Below are 21,088 nucleotides of genomic sequence, written 5' to 3'. Positions count from 1 at the left end.
CCAACCATTGGCATTATTCTATACTAAGCACAGGAGCAAATGCTGTTAATTGCTGGTGCAGTGCTCCTGCGTGCTAACAGTTGGTATTGCAATCCCATTAGAGACTATGGGAATTTTGTCTACATGAGAACTGTAAGGAGCCTAGGTCCCAATTCAGCAAAACATTTGAGCATATGCTTTACTGCTGTGCTGAATTGGTCCTTCACAATTAAAGGCCACAGATTTCCCTTCCCTTTTTGTGTGGCTTCTTTTCATTGGTGTCCATTGATACTGCTTCAGACTCTTCCCCAGTGTGGGGCTTTAAAGACTCATAGATGTGTAGGGCTAGAAGCCACCTCATCTAGCCTGTAGTTCTCCACCTTTTTTCATTTGTGGACTACTACACAATTTTCAATGGAGGTGTGGACCCCTTTGGAAATCTATTATCTGTATCTATGGAATTCTGTTCAGTCAGTTTTCAGTCTAGATCTTTTGTGGACCCTGTAGACATGGTCTGCAGACCCCCAGGAGTCTGCGGACCCTAGGTTGAGAATCACTGATCCTCAGCCATGATATTCTGTGATCCAGTGGTGAAGAGACTTGGCTTGCCTTGTATTTTAGTGTGGTGCATAGCTCACTTGCCTGAGAAGTGACTCCGTAAAAATGGCACCATTGGGGTCTAAGTTCATTTGCGTCTCAGGGACCCCAAATCAAATATGTCAGTTTACAAATAAAAAGGAGGGTTTTCCCCTACAAATGTTCAAACTACCATCTCACTCTGGAATCTGTGTAAATCTGGATTCTCTCCTTGTCATCCATCACTGTCAATAATTTCAGTAACAAGATTCTTCAGGTCAAACCCTGGCTTCTGTTCCCATTGAGGGCTCCTAGGGATGTCCAGGTGTGCTGGGAAAAGTAGAATTTTACCTGCACTGCTTTTACTACTGATGAGGGTGCGTGAGAAAGGAAGGACCCAGTTTGGGACCCAGATTGAGGTTGTTGGGGGATGTGTAAACTCCAGTGGATTTTGGTTTGTTTTTGGGGGTGGTTAGGTGTCCTGCCCCTAGAAAATAACTATCCAGGGCGTTTTTGTATGTTGTTTCCCTCCATTTTTAAAGTGTCTGTGTCCTGTGAAGCATTTACATGAATATTAGATTTATTTGGAAAGTTTTTGGTACTGGAAATGTTAAACTCTTAATTTCAGCCTGTGAATGAAAAGTTTAACTGTTCTAAAACATTAAAAAGGAAGGGCTCCGAGAGCATCACCCAGTGCTTGTTTATACCCAGTAGAAAATGATCAGATATAATTCCCGAAGTGTCTAGAAGCCAGGAGGGAAATGGGGAGTGGGCAAAATCGCTGCTTATTTATTTAGATTTAACGTTTTTAAAAGAACGGCCGTACAAAAGCTCTGCTGGAAGCTGGACTTTCAATAATAACATCAGTGATTCAACAATGTGACCATTTACTGGAATCAACAAAAGACGGGACAGCTGAACTGGGAATTTTGTCAATTTTTAAAAGCATTGCTCCCCTCTCCACCCAGCTCAGAATCCATCAAGTATGGGGTTAACCCATTCAGATTGCTTTGGTCCAAACTTTAATTGAAGGAAAACCCACTAAGTTGGTAAATGACTATTGCTGTCTAAAGTAGAATCGGGACTCTGTTATTATGTTCTGGTGTTTCACTTAAAGCTATTCATTCATTTTGGACAAGATCGGGGATTAAATATGCTTGCACAGTGGATCACACTGTGAGTGTGTTGTTTCATTTCATAAAGCTTTAATGTGTTTTCTTTCCCCCAGTGGGTGTTTTCTGTTGAGGGGAAATCCCACCAGTCCTGGTTTGTAGGGCCCGCAGTTAGGATAAAAGGGCTTTTTACTTGTAAACTGAGCAAATGTGATCTGGAAATCACTGAGATGCAATAAATAAGGAACCCCACCATGCCGTTTTTCAGAGCAGAACCGCCCTTGAAGTAGTATCATTGATACATGGGAGCTGGTTGAATCAACCCTGTCACATACATTACTATCTGTGTGCACTCTGCTGTCAGGAAACATGCACACGAGTCGGCATCCATCAGAAGTGTGTGTGTGGATCACAGAAAAGGGATCACTGACAGGGAACATAGAAGAAGTTCGACCATGGAGCAAGTATGTTCCTGCTCTGCTCTCCGTCCTCACGTTACCTCAAATGGCCAGTGCATGCTAATCCTGCCAAAGGTGTCTTTGACATGACTGTCACTCATTGGACTGATCCTGGCCCCACTGACTTCAGTGGCAGCAAAATTGGGGCCTTTGATTTCCACAGCAAGCCCATCACCTCCTGTATTTCAGCCAGTCGTGATCCCTAGCTGGGCCAGGCATTCCGTTCTGTGGTTCTGGGTTGCTGAAGGAGGAAAAACAACAAGGAGTCTGGTGGCACCTTAAAGACTAACAGATTTATTTGGGCATAAGCTTTCGTGAGTAAAAACCTCACTTCTTCAGACGCACAAGCTCCGCATTTGTTTCCAGACCTAATTCAAGATATTCGTTTTGATACATAAACAACAAGGAGTCTGGTGGCACCTTAAAGACTAACAGATTTATTTGGGCATAAGCTTTCGTGAGTAAAAACCTCACTTCTTCACTCTATGCATCCGAAGAAGTGAGGTTTTTACTCACGAAAGCTTATGCCCAAATAAATCTGTTAGTCTTTAAGGTGCCACCAGACTCCTTGTTGTTTTTGTAGATACAGACTAACACGGCTACCCCCTGATACTTGAAGGAGGAAAGGCAATCACTTCGCTGCTTGCCCTTGGCTCCTGCCTTTGCGCTGACATTCGGTTGAAGTCAGGGCTAAATTGTTCCATCTGGTAGCCCAGGATATAGGTTCTGCCAGACAGACCTGGCATGTTTTGCAGCAGCTCCAGACCTGTTCAGAAGACAGCCCCTCCCCCTTTACTGAACTTCCCACAAGCATAACATTAATGAAAACAATATTTTGTGACCCTCCTTTATAACTTCATTCTACTGAGCTTTTTTTGAGGGGGGGGAGACAGTTTTGTTCCTCTTATTTGAAATAGACGGGAGAATGAACAGTCAGTACCAAAACCGCGGTAATACGCAGAACCGGAAAAATGTGGAAACTGTTGTAAGCAAAATGTATGCTGCTGAGAATTGAATTATGGGGAAAGGGCCGTACTTTTATACTGTCAGCAGTGGGGCTTGAACTTTTCTTTCCCCTTTGGTTTTATTTGAGTCTCATGGCACCAATATAAAATTCTCAGCATGATGTTAGAACACAGGTTTTAGATTTTCTCCATGGCCATATGGCTAAAATGGACAGGGATGTATCTTCTTGGGAGGGGAAATCTGCAACAATCCAACCATTGACAGAACTGGCAAGTTACGTCTGTGATTACTTGTAGGGAATCCTAACTCATACATCTTTGGGCTGTGATCTTGTAAAATCATGCAAGCATAAGCTGGGTTGGGACTGTTCTGTACTTGGAGGTCTTTCATCCAAGATAAACCTAGGAAGTAGTGTGGGTGATTTAGGCCCTGGTTCAGCAAGCATTTAAGCATCTTTTACTTCAACGGGACTACTCGCATAATTAAAGTTAAGCATGTGCTTCAGTGCTTTTCTGAATCAGTAACAAAGTGATGCCCCAGCAAAGTGTCTCTGGGGGCATTGTACTGCTGGATTGTGTATGTGTAAGCCCAGGTCTACACTAGCGGGGGAGGGAGGGAGTGATCTAAAATACGCAACTTCAGCTACGTGAATAGCTTAGCTGAAGTCGGCGTATCTTAGGTTGACTTATCTGGCTGTGAGGGCAGCGGCAAGTCGACCGCTGTCGCTCCCCCGTCGACTTCGCTTCCGCCTCTCGCGAGCTGGAGTTCCAGAGTCAACGGGGAGCGCGATCGGGGATCGTTTTTATCACATCTACACTAGACATGATAAATCGACCCCCCCAATAGATTGATCACTACCCGCCGCTCCGGCAGGTAGTGAAGATGTGCCCTAAGAGAGAATCTCTGTGTGTGTGTGTGTGTGTGTGTGTGTGTGTGTGTGTGTGTGTGTGTGTGAGAGAGAGAGAGTTTCTGTACTGGAACTGGTTTTTGATGAAAAACAAAAAAAAATTATAATGGAAAAATGCCAACCACCTCTAATATTCTATATTCGATCTATAGGAGAGAGCAAGGGAGAGCATGTAGTTAGTCACATGCTTTGAGACTCTTCAGGATGAGAGGAGCCCTGTAACTGGCAGGTGGTAGTTAATTGTTACTTGTCCACACTAATGGTATATAACGGGTTTGAGCCCATAGCATTCGGGCTCAAAGAAACAGACCCTCCTTTCCACTGGAGTCTAAAGCTTTGGAAGATGACCCTGTTCACTAGAAAGTTGTATTTCAGTCTGCTAGGAGTAATTCCTAAGAGCGTTTCACCTAATCCCCACCCATTCTCAACCTGTGCTAGCTCGTTTGAGGAGCTGCACCCAGCTTGTTCCGAGCTGTCTGTGGAGATGTATCTACATACCTTCTTATATATGCCCTGTAAAGGAGGATTGGGAGGCTGGACATAAGTGAACCAGATTCAAACACAAAATTGCCCTGCCTACAAAATCAGGATCAGTTTAGCAGCGGTCTCCCTGTTCCTGACTAAACCCAGAAGACATTAGGCCAGTTCTGCTTTCTTCCCCCTCCCCTTCAGAGGTTAAATCATGTCTGGTAAATTTAGCATTCACTGTCTCTCTTCTCCCTCTGATACCCGAAAATGAGACGTCCTTCTGGCACTGTAGACTGTTCCACTGATGCAAGTCTGTGCGTAAGAGTCCATGTGCTTTTGCATGACTCTCTCTTGCAAATCTGTGACTTTAATTGGTTCAGCACATGCTTGGAATTTACTTTGCACAATTTTAATTTTTTAGTGTAAAAACCAAAAATGTAATGACAGTATTGTCCTTTAGTGCTTTCTCCAAACATCTGGAGTGCATTTTCAATTATGTTAAAATTTATAAATTGCTAACAAATGTAGTTCTGACAATATATCTATAATATAGGAAGAATTTAAATTTCCATTTCTTGCAATGTGAGGTCCCGGTCCTACATACACTTATACATATGCATACTTTTGCTCATGTGAGTAAATTTATACGCATGTATATGTTTTTAGGATTGGGCCCTTATGTTTTGCAAAAAGAGGTGGATCTCAGAAATCTTGAACCAATTGAATCCTATCCAGCTCCGTCAGCTGCCTCTAATATAAATGTGGGAAACTCCAGGGATGACGTAACATGTTACCCCCCCCCCCCCAAAAGAAAATCAGTGATAGAAAGTTATTGACAATCATTTATTGTGCAACACGCTGAAGATGCTGGAAACGGAATAACGACAGTCATTGAAATCTCCTTTCAACCTTGCAGTAAAACACAGTTGTTAACAATGAGTTAATTTTTTTCTGCTCTGTGCATGTGGCTCAAGTTTCCATGTCGGTTTTGCTTTTGATTTTGTCAAGCCCAGATTTATAGACACACGACTGTGAATTAGTCTCTCGTTTCCATGTAACCTTACGGTCAGCCGCTGAAATGTATTCCCCAGTTAACAGTGGGTTAAATAAAACACCTTACCGACGCAGAGCAGTGTGCGTATGAGGGCTGAACTATGCCAGTGCCTTCTGCTTTGTACACAATGAAAGCAATATCTGCTCTTCCTGCCGGAAAGCTTCCTCGTGAGGGGAGATTTTTACTATCTTTAAAAAACAGAACAACAATTTAAGTCGTCTTTGTCTGAAAACCATACTCCACCCTGGTCTCGCGTGTTACCGCTTCTCTGTCTAGCTGCATTCTCACTGTGGCACACAGCCACCAGCCGTTCTCTTTAAAGAGGGAGAAATAAACAGCTGGTGCGTACAGTAGGTTAGCTTTCCTAGTGATTCTTATCCTCTGGATTTCAGGAGCAGGTATGTAACCCAAACCTCAGCTTGGGAGCAGCCCATTAAGTGAATCCTATGCTAAGCTACTTAAATTTGAAACGCAGAGATGTATCACGAATGCACCAGAGGCCGTCATGTAAAACTAAGGTATTTTCTGTGCAGTGGGCACAAAAATGAATGTCTGCCAGTGTAGATCAATATGAAACAATCTCTTTTATTGGGTGGCTGCCCAGGCCTTCTGCTGCAACAGTAAATCTAATTGGTTGCTTCCTCTTACCATGCGCAGCTTCATGTGGGAAATGCCCTTTTTATCTACAATGGCTGACTGCACTATGCCGCACTGTCAGTAGCTGCAGATTTCCTGTTAAAATGAACACAGTTGTTTCTTAAAGCTAGAGTTTGGCAAGGGGGAGATTGGATTGTTTTAGCTGATTCTATTTTTCTTTTTCCTACAGGTTGCTGAAAAGTGCCTTTCCTGAAGCCACTGCTGCTTGGATTTCTGTCTAAGGCTGCCTCTCTCTCCCCCTCCCCCCCAACCCCCCCTTTTTTTTTTAATTTGGCGTTGCTTGCAGTTCATACCCTAACGGCAACTCATCCATCCCCGCCCCCCCTTTTTTCCTTTTTACACTCTGTTCACTCAGCCATTTTTTTTCCTTCACGAGTATGTAGCAAATATTTTTGAGTGAGAACATCCTTTCGCTCCTTTTAATACTCGCGAATTGTCATTTTTAGAATCAAGAAATAAAAGGGAAAAAAAAAAAGTTTTCTGCCCAAGGACCGAGACCATTCCGCAAACAGAAGCGCTGCCAGCCGCATATGCTTTTTGCAAGAATAATTTAAACCATTAACTGGAGAGCACAGAATTCTTTTGAAAGTCTGCCAGTTATTTTCAAGTAACTTTGGCAGTGGCACAAAATATAACACTTATATTTTAACTTCTACAATTGCACTTTTAGGAGCTGGCCTCTCATTTGATTTTCAGTTATTCTGATAAGATTTCTATTTTATGATTGGCTTTATGTTTAATTCTTGTTGAAACAAACACAATTTGACTTAAATGAAAACCTAAGTGCTGACGAATAGAAATTTTACCAAAGCAACAAGTTCGTTATTTCTTCACATTTAACTTGAATTCACTTTTTTACCCTTTTTAAAAAAAACAGCAGTAACATTGTCCTAAAGAAGGGTGTGATTGCTTGCGTTTTAATTTTTGTTTTTAATATGGCTGTAAACGTTTCCCTGGTTCGTGATACAAAATGGCTGACTTTAGAAGTATGTCGAGAATTTCAGAGAGGTACTTGTTCTCGATCTGATGCAGAGTGCAAGTTTGCCCATCCGTCACGGAGTTGCCATGTGGAAAATGGTCGAGTTATTGCCTGCTTTGACTCTCTAAAGGTGAGGACTGTCTAACACATGCATTGCTTAATCTCACTTTGCTGTCATTCTCTTCCTGAATCATTTCAAGTGGGTGGAATATGAGAGATGAGTATAACAAGTATTTTTCTGCAGGGAGGATGTTGTTTGTGTAGAATATAGCCCCTAAAATCTAGTTTAGCTAATATTTAGCACCCCACAATTGTTTCATTCAGCCTGATTCAGACACTGGAAGTATCAGGAAGTTTCCTGTGAAAGATACCAGCAGTGTTGGTAGAGACAGGGAAAACTTTAACTCTGCCACAATTATGTTTTGTATTCAGTTTTGACATCTGGTACAAATGTACAGAATATTGAACATCGGAGAGAGAGCACATTATGTAGAGCGTTTTGAGATTGTAGGTCATGGCTATGCCTGAAATGGAGAACTCCGGTTACAGACCGTAAATGAAAGTGAAATGAGAAAAGCAGAGATCCAAAACTGAGCCCCCTAGAACAGCAAAACTTTTAACTTGTGTCCAGAGCATGCTGGCTTTGAATTCAGGACAGATCTCTGAAACGTGCTTTTAAATAAAGACACCATTTTCAATAATTGATCAGTCTCAGCTGTATTTGCCTGCATCAGGGTGCAGATACACTGCACCAAATATGTTATAGGCAGCCAAAATATTTGGAGAGTGCTGCCTAGAGAAAGTTGGGGATAGGAGGAGATTTCAAGTGATGTGAAAAGATGCAGAGTGTGAAAATCATATGTGAGTTAATGAGCTAAATCTTTTGCTAGTGATCATTCCTGAGAGTTCAATTTCACAGGAAGTAAATGCTGCTTTATTCCTTGTCACAGTTAAAGTTCATTGGGAAACTTTTTAAAGTTTACAAAATTACCAGATTCTTTCCAGCAATGGAGACAACAGAAAAATTATTCTAATTCACCCATTGAAAGCCTAAGCAAATTTTTTTCAAACGTGACTAGTGATTTTGAGTGCATCAAGTCGAGGTGCCTAATCTGAGACATAGAAGGGACCACCATGATCATCTAGTCTGACCTCCAGCCCTCACAGGCCACAGAATCTCGCCCACCCACTCCTGTAATAGGCCCATAACTTCTGGCTGAGTTACTGATGTCCTCAAATCATGATTTAAAGACTGCAAGTTATAGGGAATCCACCATTTACTCTAGTTCAAACCAGCAAGTGACCTGTGCCCCATGCTGCAGAGGAAGGCGAAAACACACCAGGGTCTCTGCCCATCTGATCTGGGAGAAAATTCCATCCTGACCCTAAATACAGCAATCAGTTAGACCCTGAGCATGTGGGCAAGACCAGCAGTCAGGCACCTGGGAAAGAATTCTCTGTAGTAACTCAAAGCCCTCCCCTTCTAGTGTCCCATCTCAGGTCATTGAAGATGCTTGCTTATAGCAGTCACGGAGGGGCCAGATACCATTGTAGGCAACTTTGTCACACCCTTCCCTCCATCAACATCCCATCCCCTCCATAACATCTTAAAGGCGTGTCTCATTTTTCAGAGGGCACTTTCTGAATAGTGATCTCCCTTTAGGGTGTCTGAAGTTGGGCCTGGATAAAACGGAGACACTCAAAATCACTACTTATGCTTGTAGTGCTAAAGTAGGATACGTTTCCTGTTGTCTGAATTGCTAGAAAGAATTTGATAATTTTGTGATCTTAAAAATTTCCCATTGAACGTGGAGTTTTTCTTGAAAAGCCGTGGCTTTATTTTAAATTTTGGGCACAATAGTTAGGTGAACTAGTGAAAAAAAGACCATGTCCAGGTCCCGTTTGAAAGAGTCTAACCCATATTATTACACTTTTTACCTTCCTAGCTTTTTCCTGTTTGTTCCATGTTGATAGGAAGTTCAGACATCCAAGTTGCATTTAGCTTTGTTCTTGTTAATCCAAGTTCATCAGATGATTCTTTAGTTATATAACGCTGTTCAAATGTTAATTTACATTACTCACCTGCTAACAGTGATAGACTGAAATATATTTTTATCAGCAAAGAAAAAAGTTAATGTTCCTTGTGCCCTTGAATCTTTTGAACTGCAGCCAGTGGTGAGACAAATATTTTGGATAAAGAGATTAATATGTTTACTTTAAATTGTATAACATTCACTTGTTAGCTAAAAGGAGTACAGTAAATATGCGGTGTGATAGTCCAATATATCATTTACTGGACCATGGGAGAGAGCTGCAGAAGTAGATTTTAGTTTGGAGCGCCCCACAAACAGTCTAACCACTCAGTCTGGCTCTGTTACTTAACGCCCATAAATTGCCGTGTAGGCAGGGCTAACTAAAGTGACGTGCAGTACATAATGCTTCACTCTCTTTGTGGGTTACAACTCAGTAAGGAGCTCCTGACAAGCACCCAGGCTTCCGCCCTAGGCAGTTCTCTGCAGAGCTGGACTCAAGGAATGAAGTGTGCAGATCCCCATGTGCACTGGTTGGCTCAGGTTCAAATCTCACCCATTGGCAATAGCACATGGCTGCAATTAACCACGGGGGGGAAGTCAGGGAACATCCAGTTTGGAAGAGAAAAGAGATATCGAAGTTGTTGTTGAAAGGGGTCAGCTACTCGCTTAAGCTGCCTGTTCAGCATGTATTTCATCTGTTTTGTTATGTGTAATTAGGTGATGAATAAATTTACACACTCATTACAGCCTGGTCTTCGATATAGAAGCACGGGCTCTGTACAGACCGTTTAAGTGGCAGGAAAACAGAGTCTGAGTGGGAAGTTTTCCCTGGACTGCTCTGATTGGATCCATTGCATCGCAATGGGCCCGTTTGCTTCATCCCACAGAGAGGAAACCGCAGGAGAGGAGTAGCAATGTTAGACCCCAAGTGCCGCCAATCCCACAAATTCCAGAATCATCCACCAGGCCCTAAAAATTGTGCGATCGGCTTTGAAATCAGGCAGCTTTTAAACAGTAATCAGTGTGGGGTCCATTTGATTTGCTCTCTGGGTTTTGAGCCTTTCGGGTCAGGTTTCCAAGTGTTTCTCGACAGCTGCGAGGGCTGGAAACTTATTTTTTAAGAAACGCACCAACTCTCCTGAGACTCGTGATGATCTTGTGAGATGTGGCAATGCTGGGCCCCTGGGCTGTCTGGACCTCGTTGTGTGAGGGGCTGTAGAAATAAGCCAGACAAAGACGGTTCTTGCCCGAGAACGCTCAGAGTTAAGAAAAGAGTCAACAGGTGACTAGACAAGAGAGGTGTGGTGTGGTGTGGTGGGGGCCGAGGTAATGGTTATCACAGGCGCTGGACTCTGACCCCTCCTGGTCTCTTCAGGTGCACCTCCCTCAGGTCTTGGGCCTCTCCCCATCATCTCTGGCTTGGGGTGGAGGTTCTCCCCTTCACAGTTGGCACCTAGGCCTGGTCTGAGATCACCTCAGCAGATCTGAGTTCTTGGCAGTGCCTACATGCTGTTTGTTCCTTCCGGGAGCTAGGACAGCCGCCACCAAATAGCAGTATTTATTTAGAACAAAAGCATTTCAGAGAAAACAGACCTTAAAGCAATAAACAGTCTAGACACTCGGCAGCCTTTGCCTAGGGCTTCCCATGCTCTGGAAGGATCCAGCTCTTCGCAGAGCCACCCTGTCCCCCTGGCAGCCCCTGACAATTGCCCTCCCACCCCCGCCCATATAGCTTTTTAACTGTTTAATGTTCTCTTGATCTCTCTGTTCCCAGCATTGCAGAAGAGCTGCGTCTCTTTGTTAGAGACAAGATATAGGATGCTCAAAGTGAATAGGTTTCCCCGTTGTCTTTCAGTTGCCCCCCCCCCCACCCCGGTTTGTTTCGCGGTTGCTTATCTGGACCCAGAGTGTTGTTTCCCTGCTTGTTTTTCCCACAGCCGCTTATTATGCTAGAACAGAACATTGCATACTGGCTTACCAGACATTCCTGTATTAATCACATCACCTCGCTGACCATGTCTCATACAGTGTTCTTAACATTATTACAGCTCTGTATTCTTCGATTATTACATGCCCGTCGAACAGTAAAAACAGATATGGTTGCAGATGTAGCCTTGCTCGTCAAAGGAGACGCCAAGCTCTCTGCTCCACGTTTCTGTGTGGATATGTGTCTGCATCTCTCTTGGTGTATTTTCTCTCCAAGTAATACGGGATACATAATGGGTGGGATATGAAGGTTTTATTTACAGGAGTCTGGGGTGGCTGCCTTATGCATCCTCTTTGGAGCCTCAAAGAGTTGCAAAATTTTGGTTCCAAAAGTGGTCCCAAGTGCAGGACTGAATCTCGCCCATCCTGGAACTCAGGCTGTTTTTGAGAGGGGAACTGAGGGGAAGAGAAGGAAATCTTTCTCTGGCAAGTTGATTATCAAAAGAAGAAAAGGTGCTCTTTGAAGCTAATCAGAAGTTTGGCTTGTATACCAGGTCACCACACACACTGTGCTTCCTCCTTCAGGTTTGTTAAGAAGAGCAGGATTATTTGAATTCAGATGTGAATATCATACGCCGCTTACTGCTACCTTTGGAGAACAAATTTCCAGTGCTTTCCCTTTACTAGGTCTACCCTGGGCAAGCAGAATTGATGGGCATCCTCACAGAAAAGACTCCGGGCTCTGATTTGGTTCAGTGTTGGGGTAACTCTGCTTATCTTTTACTGGAGGGAAAAAAGCCCTCCCAGTGTATTGGTGGTTTATGAGGCGTAGTGATATCTGTTGTGTTTCACGGAGAAGTATTAGTTTAAGAAGCTATGAAACAGAAAATAAAATCTCAGCAAAGGATAGCAGGGTACTTATGCCACTATAAACTAGATAGCATTTAACAGCCATTCAGCAATTGACAGTAGTTTTCATTTCCAGGGAAACAAAACAGTAATATTGAGGAAAGGGAATTAATCTGCAACAAGGCCATTTAAATTCATCACAAGCTATCAAGTAAGTGTTAGACTCATCACGTTCCTTGCTCAGGTTTGACATACAACCCCATTTAAACCAGTGGCATTTTCAGGGGGCCACTCTTGATCAGCTGGTTTTGCCAACGTGCCCAGAACTCCCAGGGCTTTATAGCAGTCCGCCAATAAGTGCTTATCCGTTAACTTTCCTCAACTAGTCAAGCATATAACCCATACCACTGTGAGACTTTCTGGTTTTTTAATTGCCTTAACAGCAGATTGTTAGAGTCTGAGTCCTTGGCGGCTTCTGTACATCTTTAAAAGAGGTGAAGAAAGACGTTGGGTTACTGGAAACACAAATTGATATGTAACGTGACTGGGCAAAGGAACTTTCATAGATACAAATGTACTAATTAAGTGTGCATATAATATGGACCAAACTTTCAAAGAGGCTTTGATTTACATTTGTAACCATTTGAGTACCCAAAATATGGATTAATGTTTGAAAACAACATTTGCAATCTCAGGTTTGCTTACTTGGTGTACTAGGGCAGAAAGAAATCCAAGTGTTTTGGATGCCAAAACGTAGCAAGCCAAAAATCTCAGATGTCCAGGTTTGGATTTGTGGGGGTCAGATTTGAAACTGTGGCCTTATAAAACTACTACTACTGTCTGTTGTTGTTTTTAAGCTGGTCAGCACTAAACTAGGTCATTGAAACATTTACATGTGAAATTATGTGTTGGTAACGGATGTGATACAGAAAAGGCCTTGATTATTCAAAACTCAGTTATCCAAACTTTGTTTTCAACAATTGGGTGGTGTCACTTGACATCTGATATTTACATGGAAAATCTTCCCTGGCAGTCTGAAACCTTGATTATCCAAATGTATTCAATCTACTTATGAGATTAGGACACACAAGGTTGTTCCTTATGGGCTTGATACTAAATTTGAACCCCCTTCTATTCTGACTTTCAGTGGAGTTACCCCTGAATTACACTGGTGTGCGACCAGAATTGAGTTTGATATGTGTTAAGATTTCAAAGCCTATGGGAATTAACTTAAACAGCGCTGAGCTCAGTGTATGGCCATTTTCTTTTTTTAAAAGTTGATATTTTCTTTAAAAATTTAAAGAAAAGGATGGTAAGTGAATTTTAGGTTAGGTCTACACTACCCGCCTGAATCGGCGGGTAGAAATCGACCTCTCGGGGATCGATTTTTGACGCGACAATCGATCCCCGAATCGACGCTCTTACTCCACCAGCGGAGGTGGGAGTAAGCGCCGTCGACAGGAAGCCGCAGAGGTCGATTTTGCCGCCATCCCTACAGCGGGATAAGTCGGCTGTGATACGTAGCGTAGCTGAATTTGTGTATCTTAAATCAACATCCCCCCCCGTAGTGAAGACCTGCCCTTAGACCATATCACAGAGAGTTTAACCAAAGAGAGCATCATTAAAGGTTTGTCCACATAGGGAGTTATTCCAGAATAGCTATTCCTAATTAACTCCATGTGTGGACATTCTTATTCCGGGATAGGAGTGCTTTATTCCAGATTAGTTTATTTCAGTGGAAATAACTTAATTCGGAATAAGGCACTCTTATTTCTGGGATAAGTGGGTCCACACATGGAGTTAATCAGAAATAGTTAATCCAATTTAAAGTCACACCCTGTCTTATTCTGAATTAACTCTCATGTGTAGGCAAGCCCTAAGTAAACCAGACAAACAATTTAGAAATAAATTGCCTTTGTGAGAAGTTTTTATTTTACAGCAATTACTAATGCACTACAAATTTTCCTTAACATCAGAATGACAGTATCTGACCAGGAATTAATTTATTTTGCAATGGCGTTCTGTTGAGATTTTGGTAGGTTTTGGGATGTCTAAGGTGTCTTATGGCATTTGCTTAACTGCTTTGCTGAATCAGAGCCTAAAAGAGGGGAAAATATATTAAATCTGTAATTCCTGGATATTTTTTGTAACAGTGCCATAGTTAAAATTAAAGAAATAAATAGACTTAAAATTTAAAAATAACACCCATTTCTTAGGACCTGATTACCTTTGTTCTGTGCATTACGATTCAGTCTGTTATAGAAAAAGGTATGTAATGTCATAATTTTGTCAGCACACAGATACTGGTATTTATCCTTTGCAACTAGCAGCAGACTCACCTTCCATAGGAGCACTCGAGGAGATGAGACTGAAAACTGGGAAGCTACTATAGATGGCATGCTTATTTCAGCGCTTGTTCACTAATACTCTGTCGTATGACTTATAAGTAGAGTGTTGTGTTCATACAGTTTACTGTGGTGGGAGAAGTTACTTCTGTAGCTCGTGCGTGACATGTACCGAGTAGAGTATATATCCTGTGTTTTTAATCTGCATAACGCACGCCTCACTGTAACATTGCAGCAGTGAACACAATAGCTTAGGTTTATTTAGGGTTGTCCATAGAGTTCTGCTCTTTGCAGCTCCAGGATTTTTCACTTGATTGATTTATCTGCAAGTGTTAGTAATTCCTTGTCTCTGCTCCTGGTGGGCAGCTCTAGCAAGCAGATGGGTTTTTCGGGTTGCTCTAGAGAGGGCCACACTCATTGTTTCTGGTGGCTCTTTCCACAGTTGAGAATGTTTTATCTTAGCTTGGTGAGTTGCATTCTCCCAGGACAGGTGGTGTGGGGTACCTGGCAGCAAGCAAGGACTATAAGGAGACAGGCAGAGAGTTCCTGTGCATGCACAGTGTGAAGGTTTTCTTTTGCATTGTGTTCTGCACTGGAGACAGCCCCTGCCTGTTGACCCCCGGGTCTCCAGGATTCTTCACTTTGTCAGTGCATTTAGAGAAGTTGGGGAGTGTTGTGCCCCTGCTGACCTGACGCCGTGAGGCTGGGAATCGCAAATGGCTGCCCATCTGTGTGCAAAGTGCCTCCCAAGATGGAGTCTGGGGACAACGTCGTTAAATCTGACCCAGCTTTCCTGAGATCGTGGCTGGGCTGTGCCAGGTCCCACATGGCTGGTTTTGGGGCCATCTTGCTCTTCGCGGGAGCAACAGCGAAGTCACGTGAGAGGCTAAACTCCTTAGTTAGCCTCTCTGAGCCTAACGCAGGTTGATTGTGCCTTGTAGGCACAGCACTGTGTGGAGGGGTGGCCTGGAGGCAGTGTGCCATTTATGGGGTTCAGCTTAATAGCTCACATGTGGCCAGCTTGTATTGCCATCCTCTATACTGTTCTGAGCTCCGCCTCCTCAGTTATCAACCTGGCCTCTTTCATGACACTAAATTCATTCTTTTGGCAAGTGCAGGGCCGGGATGGGAGGACGGAGACGTGGTCCTGCCCCCTTGGAGCCTGTGTGCCCCCAGGGGCCGTAGGGAGGTGGGAAGCCTTTTTGCTTCTATATTTAAAAGTTATAAATGAGTTCCGAAATGGCCGGAAGGAGGTGGCCGTCTAGCAGGGCCGTGGCTGGACCAGTGGCACTGATGCCTTGTGATGTGGTCCAGGGGAAAAAGCAGAGTAGAACTCTGTGTTCTGCCAGCATAATGCTGCAGCTGTTAGCCGATCAGAACATTAGCTCGTCTAATGTCCGTGTGTAATACATTGCATTCTGGTCAGAGTCCCGGCGTTCATCTGTGTGGGGCAGGAGGGTGCCGTGGGGAGAGTCACGCCCATGGGATCGATCTCTGAGACTCAGGGAGCTGCAGTAATAGGGATCCCTAGGGCTCTTGGTTGGTTCCATTTGGAGAGGCCCTGGGTTAGCGCCCTCCCAGGCCTGGGGAAGATGGGACAGCCTCATCAGCATAATTTTAACTCCTCGCCAGTGAGGGGCTTTTCTTTCTTCAGCTCTGCCCTTCACACTTGTCCCATCATTACAGCATTGTCTGCATACCAATAGCCCTGAGGGGATGGGGCCACAAGCGCCACTGGCTGGGAGCAGGCTGCTCCAGGATCTATGCCCTGGGGAACAGCTGTGCCTCCCTGAGTCAGTCTCCCTTCCTGGTCTCCCCCGGGGTGGTACAGTTCTGTGCCAGCCCCAAGACAGGACTGAGCCTAATGGGCCCGATTCGGCCCTTCCCTTTTGCACAACCTCCCGGATTCACCACGTAACTTCTCTGGCGTTTGCCTTTCCAATTGCACATTCCCTGGCTGTGTGGAGAGATGCTGATCTTCTGCGTGGGGACCTCCGCGCGATGACAGATGGCTGCACGGTAGCCTGTGGTCTCAGCACAGCTCCTAGTGGATAGATAGATGCCCACATCTCTGCGGGCATTATTAGAAGAGAGATGAGGGAGAGTGACCTCCCTTCGGACCCCCTCTAGCTAGGGTGAAGGTCAGTTGCAGGAGCAGCGCAGGAAGGCTTGTATTGCTGTCCTCTATACTGTTCTGAGCTCCGCCTCCTCAGTTATCAACCTGGCCTCTTTCATGACACTAAATTCATTCTTACCAAAAGAATTAAAGTGCGTATTATTTACTCAGCTCAACAGTGAGGACTTCCTTAAGCCGCTTGTCCGATACATGGGTATGGTATATTTGGCATGTTGGCCCATTTAGCAGTTAATGGATCATACTTGGGCACTAGGGTGACCAAACAGCAAGTGTGAAAAATCGGGACTGGGGGGTGGGGTGGGGGGAAATATGAGCCTATATAAGAAAAAGACCCAAAAATCGGGACTGTCCTATAAAACGGGACCCTGGTCACCCTACTGGGCACTGACTGTGCATAGGAAGTGTCCGTAGGTATTTTCCTTCCAGTCAGTTGATGTGCTTTGTACCGATCCCTTTTGGAAACGCAGCGGCCCTGCTATTGATTTGGATTTGTGCAGATCAAGAGAGCAGGCTGCATTGTAGAGTGAGGTGGGCATCTAAAAAACAAACTCTTGAGCCGGCGAAGGTCACGTTTTCAATTGTTTTGCACTTGCTCTTGTCTAGCGCTATTTTCCTGGGAAGCAATTCACCAGTTGCATGTTTCCCTCTATCTAAGCAAGGCTAGTTCTTACTTGACAGGTGTGTGGGAGCCACCTGCCCTCAAGCAAAGCACTGCGGCTCCTGGGTAAAGGACCCAACTGACCTGACAGGAATTTGCTCTCCTCTGGAGCACTGCTCCATGGCAGTTACCAACTGCCCCCCACCTGCCGACATGGAGTGTCTCTGCAACCCTTCTGCTGCCCAGATATGCAAAAACAAGGGGTCTCTCTTTGAATTGGGTTGGGGTTTAACTCCTGTGGGGAGATAGCAAGTGAGTTTTACCTCGGCCCCGTGGATATCAGTGCAGCGTGTTGCCACTAGTACAGGGGCTGCAGAGCTTAAAACAGCTGTAACCTTTGTTTTTATTGAAATCCTCAGCTTGGGTCGTCTTTTTACTCAGGCTGGACAGCTTTGCTCCCCAGACCTTGCAGCCCAGCAGACTTCAGCAGGCCGCACAGACGGGAGAGCAGGATTGGCCTCGTTCTATGGTGCACTGTGCAGGAGAGCAGTCAGAGGGGCTGTTGGGTCAGGTTTAGATTTGCCCGGAAGAGAGATGGGTGTCGATTCCCAGCTGGGGAAGATCCCTCCCAAAGAATCGTTTGGCTTTAGGGCTTAATTTAGTTCAGAAGGTGGAGCTTTCGGCCCCAGAACCAGCTCTGGCAAGGTGTGGCAGTGTGCAGAGCTATGCTAGCCCTTTCGTCATGTTAAAATAATGGTTTAATTAACCCTGTTCCAATGTACTGGGGGCATCAGATTCACAGTGCTGCTGTGTTTGTAGCTAACTACCCACCAGTGACTGTAGAACTGCCTTCCTTCTCCACAGCCCCCCAGATCTATTACAGCTTCTCCTTGAGCCGGGCCCTCCGGACAGTGCGTACGTTCATTTCAGCACCCGGGAAATTGGTAGGATTGGTAGGCCAGGAGCTCAGTGGTAGAGTCAAAGCAGCTTCAGGAAGGGCTTTTCCACATGCTCCACTGCCAGCATCTCCTCTCCCAGCCAACACGCTGTGGCAGTGCAGAGCCTACCCCTCGGATGTGGTTAGAGGGGTCTCAGATCCCATTTCTGAGCCAGGGGCTAATCGGTGGTCCACAGGGACAGAGCATGCAGCATTTTCGGCGTTAACCTGAGCCAAGAGTAACCTTAGCGTTCTGGCTGGGTAGATGGTGGTGAAGTGCTGACTCCGTTTTTCGTTTGCCTAAAAAAGCAGTAGAGAAAGTTCTATTGGGGTCTGACTCTGAACCCTTCAGATTATCTGCACGCTGCTTGAACGGGTACCCATGGAGACCTTTTCTAGGCAGGCTGCCAAGCGTGCTCTCTCCCACTTAGCACAGAGCCTCCCAGCTAGGCCCCAGTACTGAAGCAGATGCCTAACTTTAAGTAGCTCAGTGGTTTGAGCATTGGCCTGCTAAACCCAGGGTTGTGAGTTCAATCCTTGAGGGGGCCATTTAGGGAACTGGGATAAAAATCTGTCTGAGGATTGGTCCTGCTTTGAGCAGGGGGTTGGACTAGATACCTCCTGAGGTCCCTTCCAACCCTGAGATTCTGTGATAGGCAATAACTTTAAGCACGTGTGAATGGACTTCAGAGGCACTCCTCCTGCTTCGTGCAGGGTCACTTGTTGGCGCAGGACCCAGGGTAGTGACAGCAAGCGGGAGAGGAATTACACTCTGTATACCTTCCCCAATTCCCATGGTAGTTTCCCTCTCCCTGTCACCACTCCCCACCCAGCTTAGCGCTATCGTCTCCTTTGCATACGCCGACACTCAGGATCATTTTATTAAAATATGGGCACTTAAGTTGCACTGACGAGGTTTGTGCCTGGTGAAAAAATCAGACGCAGTTACCTGCTGTGCTGGCCTGCAGAGGAGAGGAGTGTGGGGCTACTCTTTAGCTTGCACTGAAACAGCCCTGCTTTTAGCCCTGGCTGGCCTCAGTTCAGGCCCAGCGTGTCAGCCGAGACGGTGGCCGTTACACAGACACTGCTGAGTGCGTGCATGTGCGCGGTTAGGCTTCCAAGTACTCTGAACTCAGTTTGTGACATGATGCAACATTGCCGTTTGACCTGTACCACTCCCTCTTCACAAGGCTTTTTGATAAGGTAACCTCTGATAAGAGGGCAGTGCACTCTGGCTTCCAGTCTGGTCAAAATCCATTAGCATGGCAATACACGCTTCTCACTATAGCATGCAGAATCCATGGATTCTGTCAATAGCACTGCATCCTCTCTCCAGAAGTTGCTCTAAATTCAGATTTCTAGTGTTTGCTCCTATTTTCCTGTAAGCACTGTGGGCCTCCCTAAGCAGAAAGGTTCGACAACAGGGTCTAAAACTATCGATTGGATTTTCATTTAGCACAGAACGTATTTCCATTTAGCTATCCTCTCTGCTGCCACCGGGGCATCCTGTCTCAAAATCACAGACCTAAACTACTCAACAGCTGCTCACACATTTCCACCCCGTCAGCCTGTGTAAAGGTTCTTCTGTGATGTAAGGCATGCTGGAAGTCTCCAGGCACTAACATGAAACTACTGTTTAAAGAGACAGTAGATTTTTAACGTAATCTTTTCTGCAGTGACGTAACCTCCCTGCCTGTGGTCCTGCATGCAGTGGGCATCTGTTCAGTTTTCTATATTTCTGTGAATTATGATGCCACAGGCTGACTTGGCATGGTAGATACTGGGGTGCAGCAGGGAATATGTGAAACCACCTGAAGAGCAGGGAGCAGTTTCTGAGCGTGTCTACTCTGCAGTTAAATCCTACAGCTGGCCTGTGCCGGCTGACTCGGGCGAAGGGGGCTGATTAATTGCGGTGTAGATGTTTGGGCTTGAGTTGGAGCCTGGGCTCTAGGACCCTGCGAGTGCAAACATACTCTAAGTGTGTAGGTTTATGGAGGTGCAGCCTGTCAGGAGCTGCAGTTTGCTGAATGCTGAGTAATGCTCAGTGGGCCGAGACGTTCTGTTGGATTACGAATGTTACAAACAGCGCTGGATTCGGAACCCGGAGTGTTATCTACAGGATGATTTTCTTCTCTTTTACCTCTCCTTTGCGCTGACTTCAGTGGGGTCCCTCCTGCGGCACGCTGGTGTGAGTGAGAGGTGAAATGGGCCCTCGGTGGAACTGAAGAGTTCCGGTTTCGAGGCATGCTTTCGTTCACTTCGACTGAGTAGCTGAAAGTCAAGCTCTGTTTTTCCAGCTCTCACACTGGTATCAGTGTTGTGCCCCAACCCGGCAAGCTGCTCTCCACAGACAGACCCCTCCCTGTGTGTGTGTGTGTGTGTGTGTGTGTGGTGGGGGGGGGGCGGTCTACGCAGGCACAGGGGTTCACTGCGTGGAGCAGCTTGCAGGGCTGGTGCCCGACATCCCTGTTGTGTTGGTGATGCCGAGCTAGCAGAGAACCCAGCTCCTGTTCTCATAGCTACGTTCGCGCCAGCGCTAGCAGGAGTGGAAAGCAGTAAAAGCACTTAGACAAGTTAATGACTATGACTCTGAATAACCTACAGAGCAGATCTTTTCAGCAAGATGGTGCCATTTTGACCTGGTCCCTTTGTTGACCAAAACACTCTGGCTTATCCGTTTGAAAAGAGTGTGTAGTAATTCATATATATATAGGTTTGAATTACTATATATATATATAATAGTAATTCAAACCTATATAATTGAGGGGCTTGGAAGCTTATCAGTAAATATAATCAACGCAGGCCAGGTTTTCAAAAGAAATCATCACCCAACATCTCCCACTTAGGCAGCTAAATAAGTGGCTAGATGCTCAAAAGAGGAGCAGAGCTCTCGTTGAAAATCTTACCCTATAAATACTGTTGCGTGGCTATTAAATAAATGCGTTGAGGTGCTTCGCTGAAAGTTGCCTTACGTGGGCAAAGCTTTACCTACTGCATATTAAAAGTCGTTTATTATTGTCCATAAAATAGCAAAAGACAAGCTTCTTAAAGACTGTGAGGTGCTCAGAAACGATAGTAATGGGGACCATAGATAGCAGTCCTATTGA

General features: G+C 45.0%; 1 protein-coding gene across 7 annotated transcripts in view; it reads left to right on the top strand.

Moving 5' to 3' along the window:
* Nucleotides 1-21,088, top strand: part of MBNL3 (muscleblind like splicing regulator 3) — a 122,000-nt gene that overhangs the window by 32,669 nt on the left and 68,243 nt on the right. For all 7 annotated transcript variants that reach the window (XR_004647108.1, XR_004647107.1, XM_034781592.1 and 4 more), the window contains exon 2: nucleotides 6,347-7,286. Coding sequence is in view for 5 of the 7 variants with exons in the window: in XM_034781592.1 (XP_034637483.1) it covers nucleotides 7,113-7,286 (174 nt within the window). In the remaining 2 variants the exon portion in view is untranslated. The remainder of the gene's footprint in view (nucleotides 1-6,346; nucleotides 7,287-21,088) is intronic.

The sequence above is a fragment of the Trachemys scripta genome, chromosome 9 (genome assembly GCF_013100865.1).
Source record: "Trachemys scripta elegans isolate TJP31775 chromosome 9, CAS_Tse_1.0, whole genome shotgun sequence".
Taxonomy (NCBI): Eukaryota; Metazoa; Chordata; order Testudines; family Emydidae; genus Trachemys; species Trachemys scripta.
This window is presented reverse-complemented; position numbering and strand designations above follow the sequence as displayed.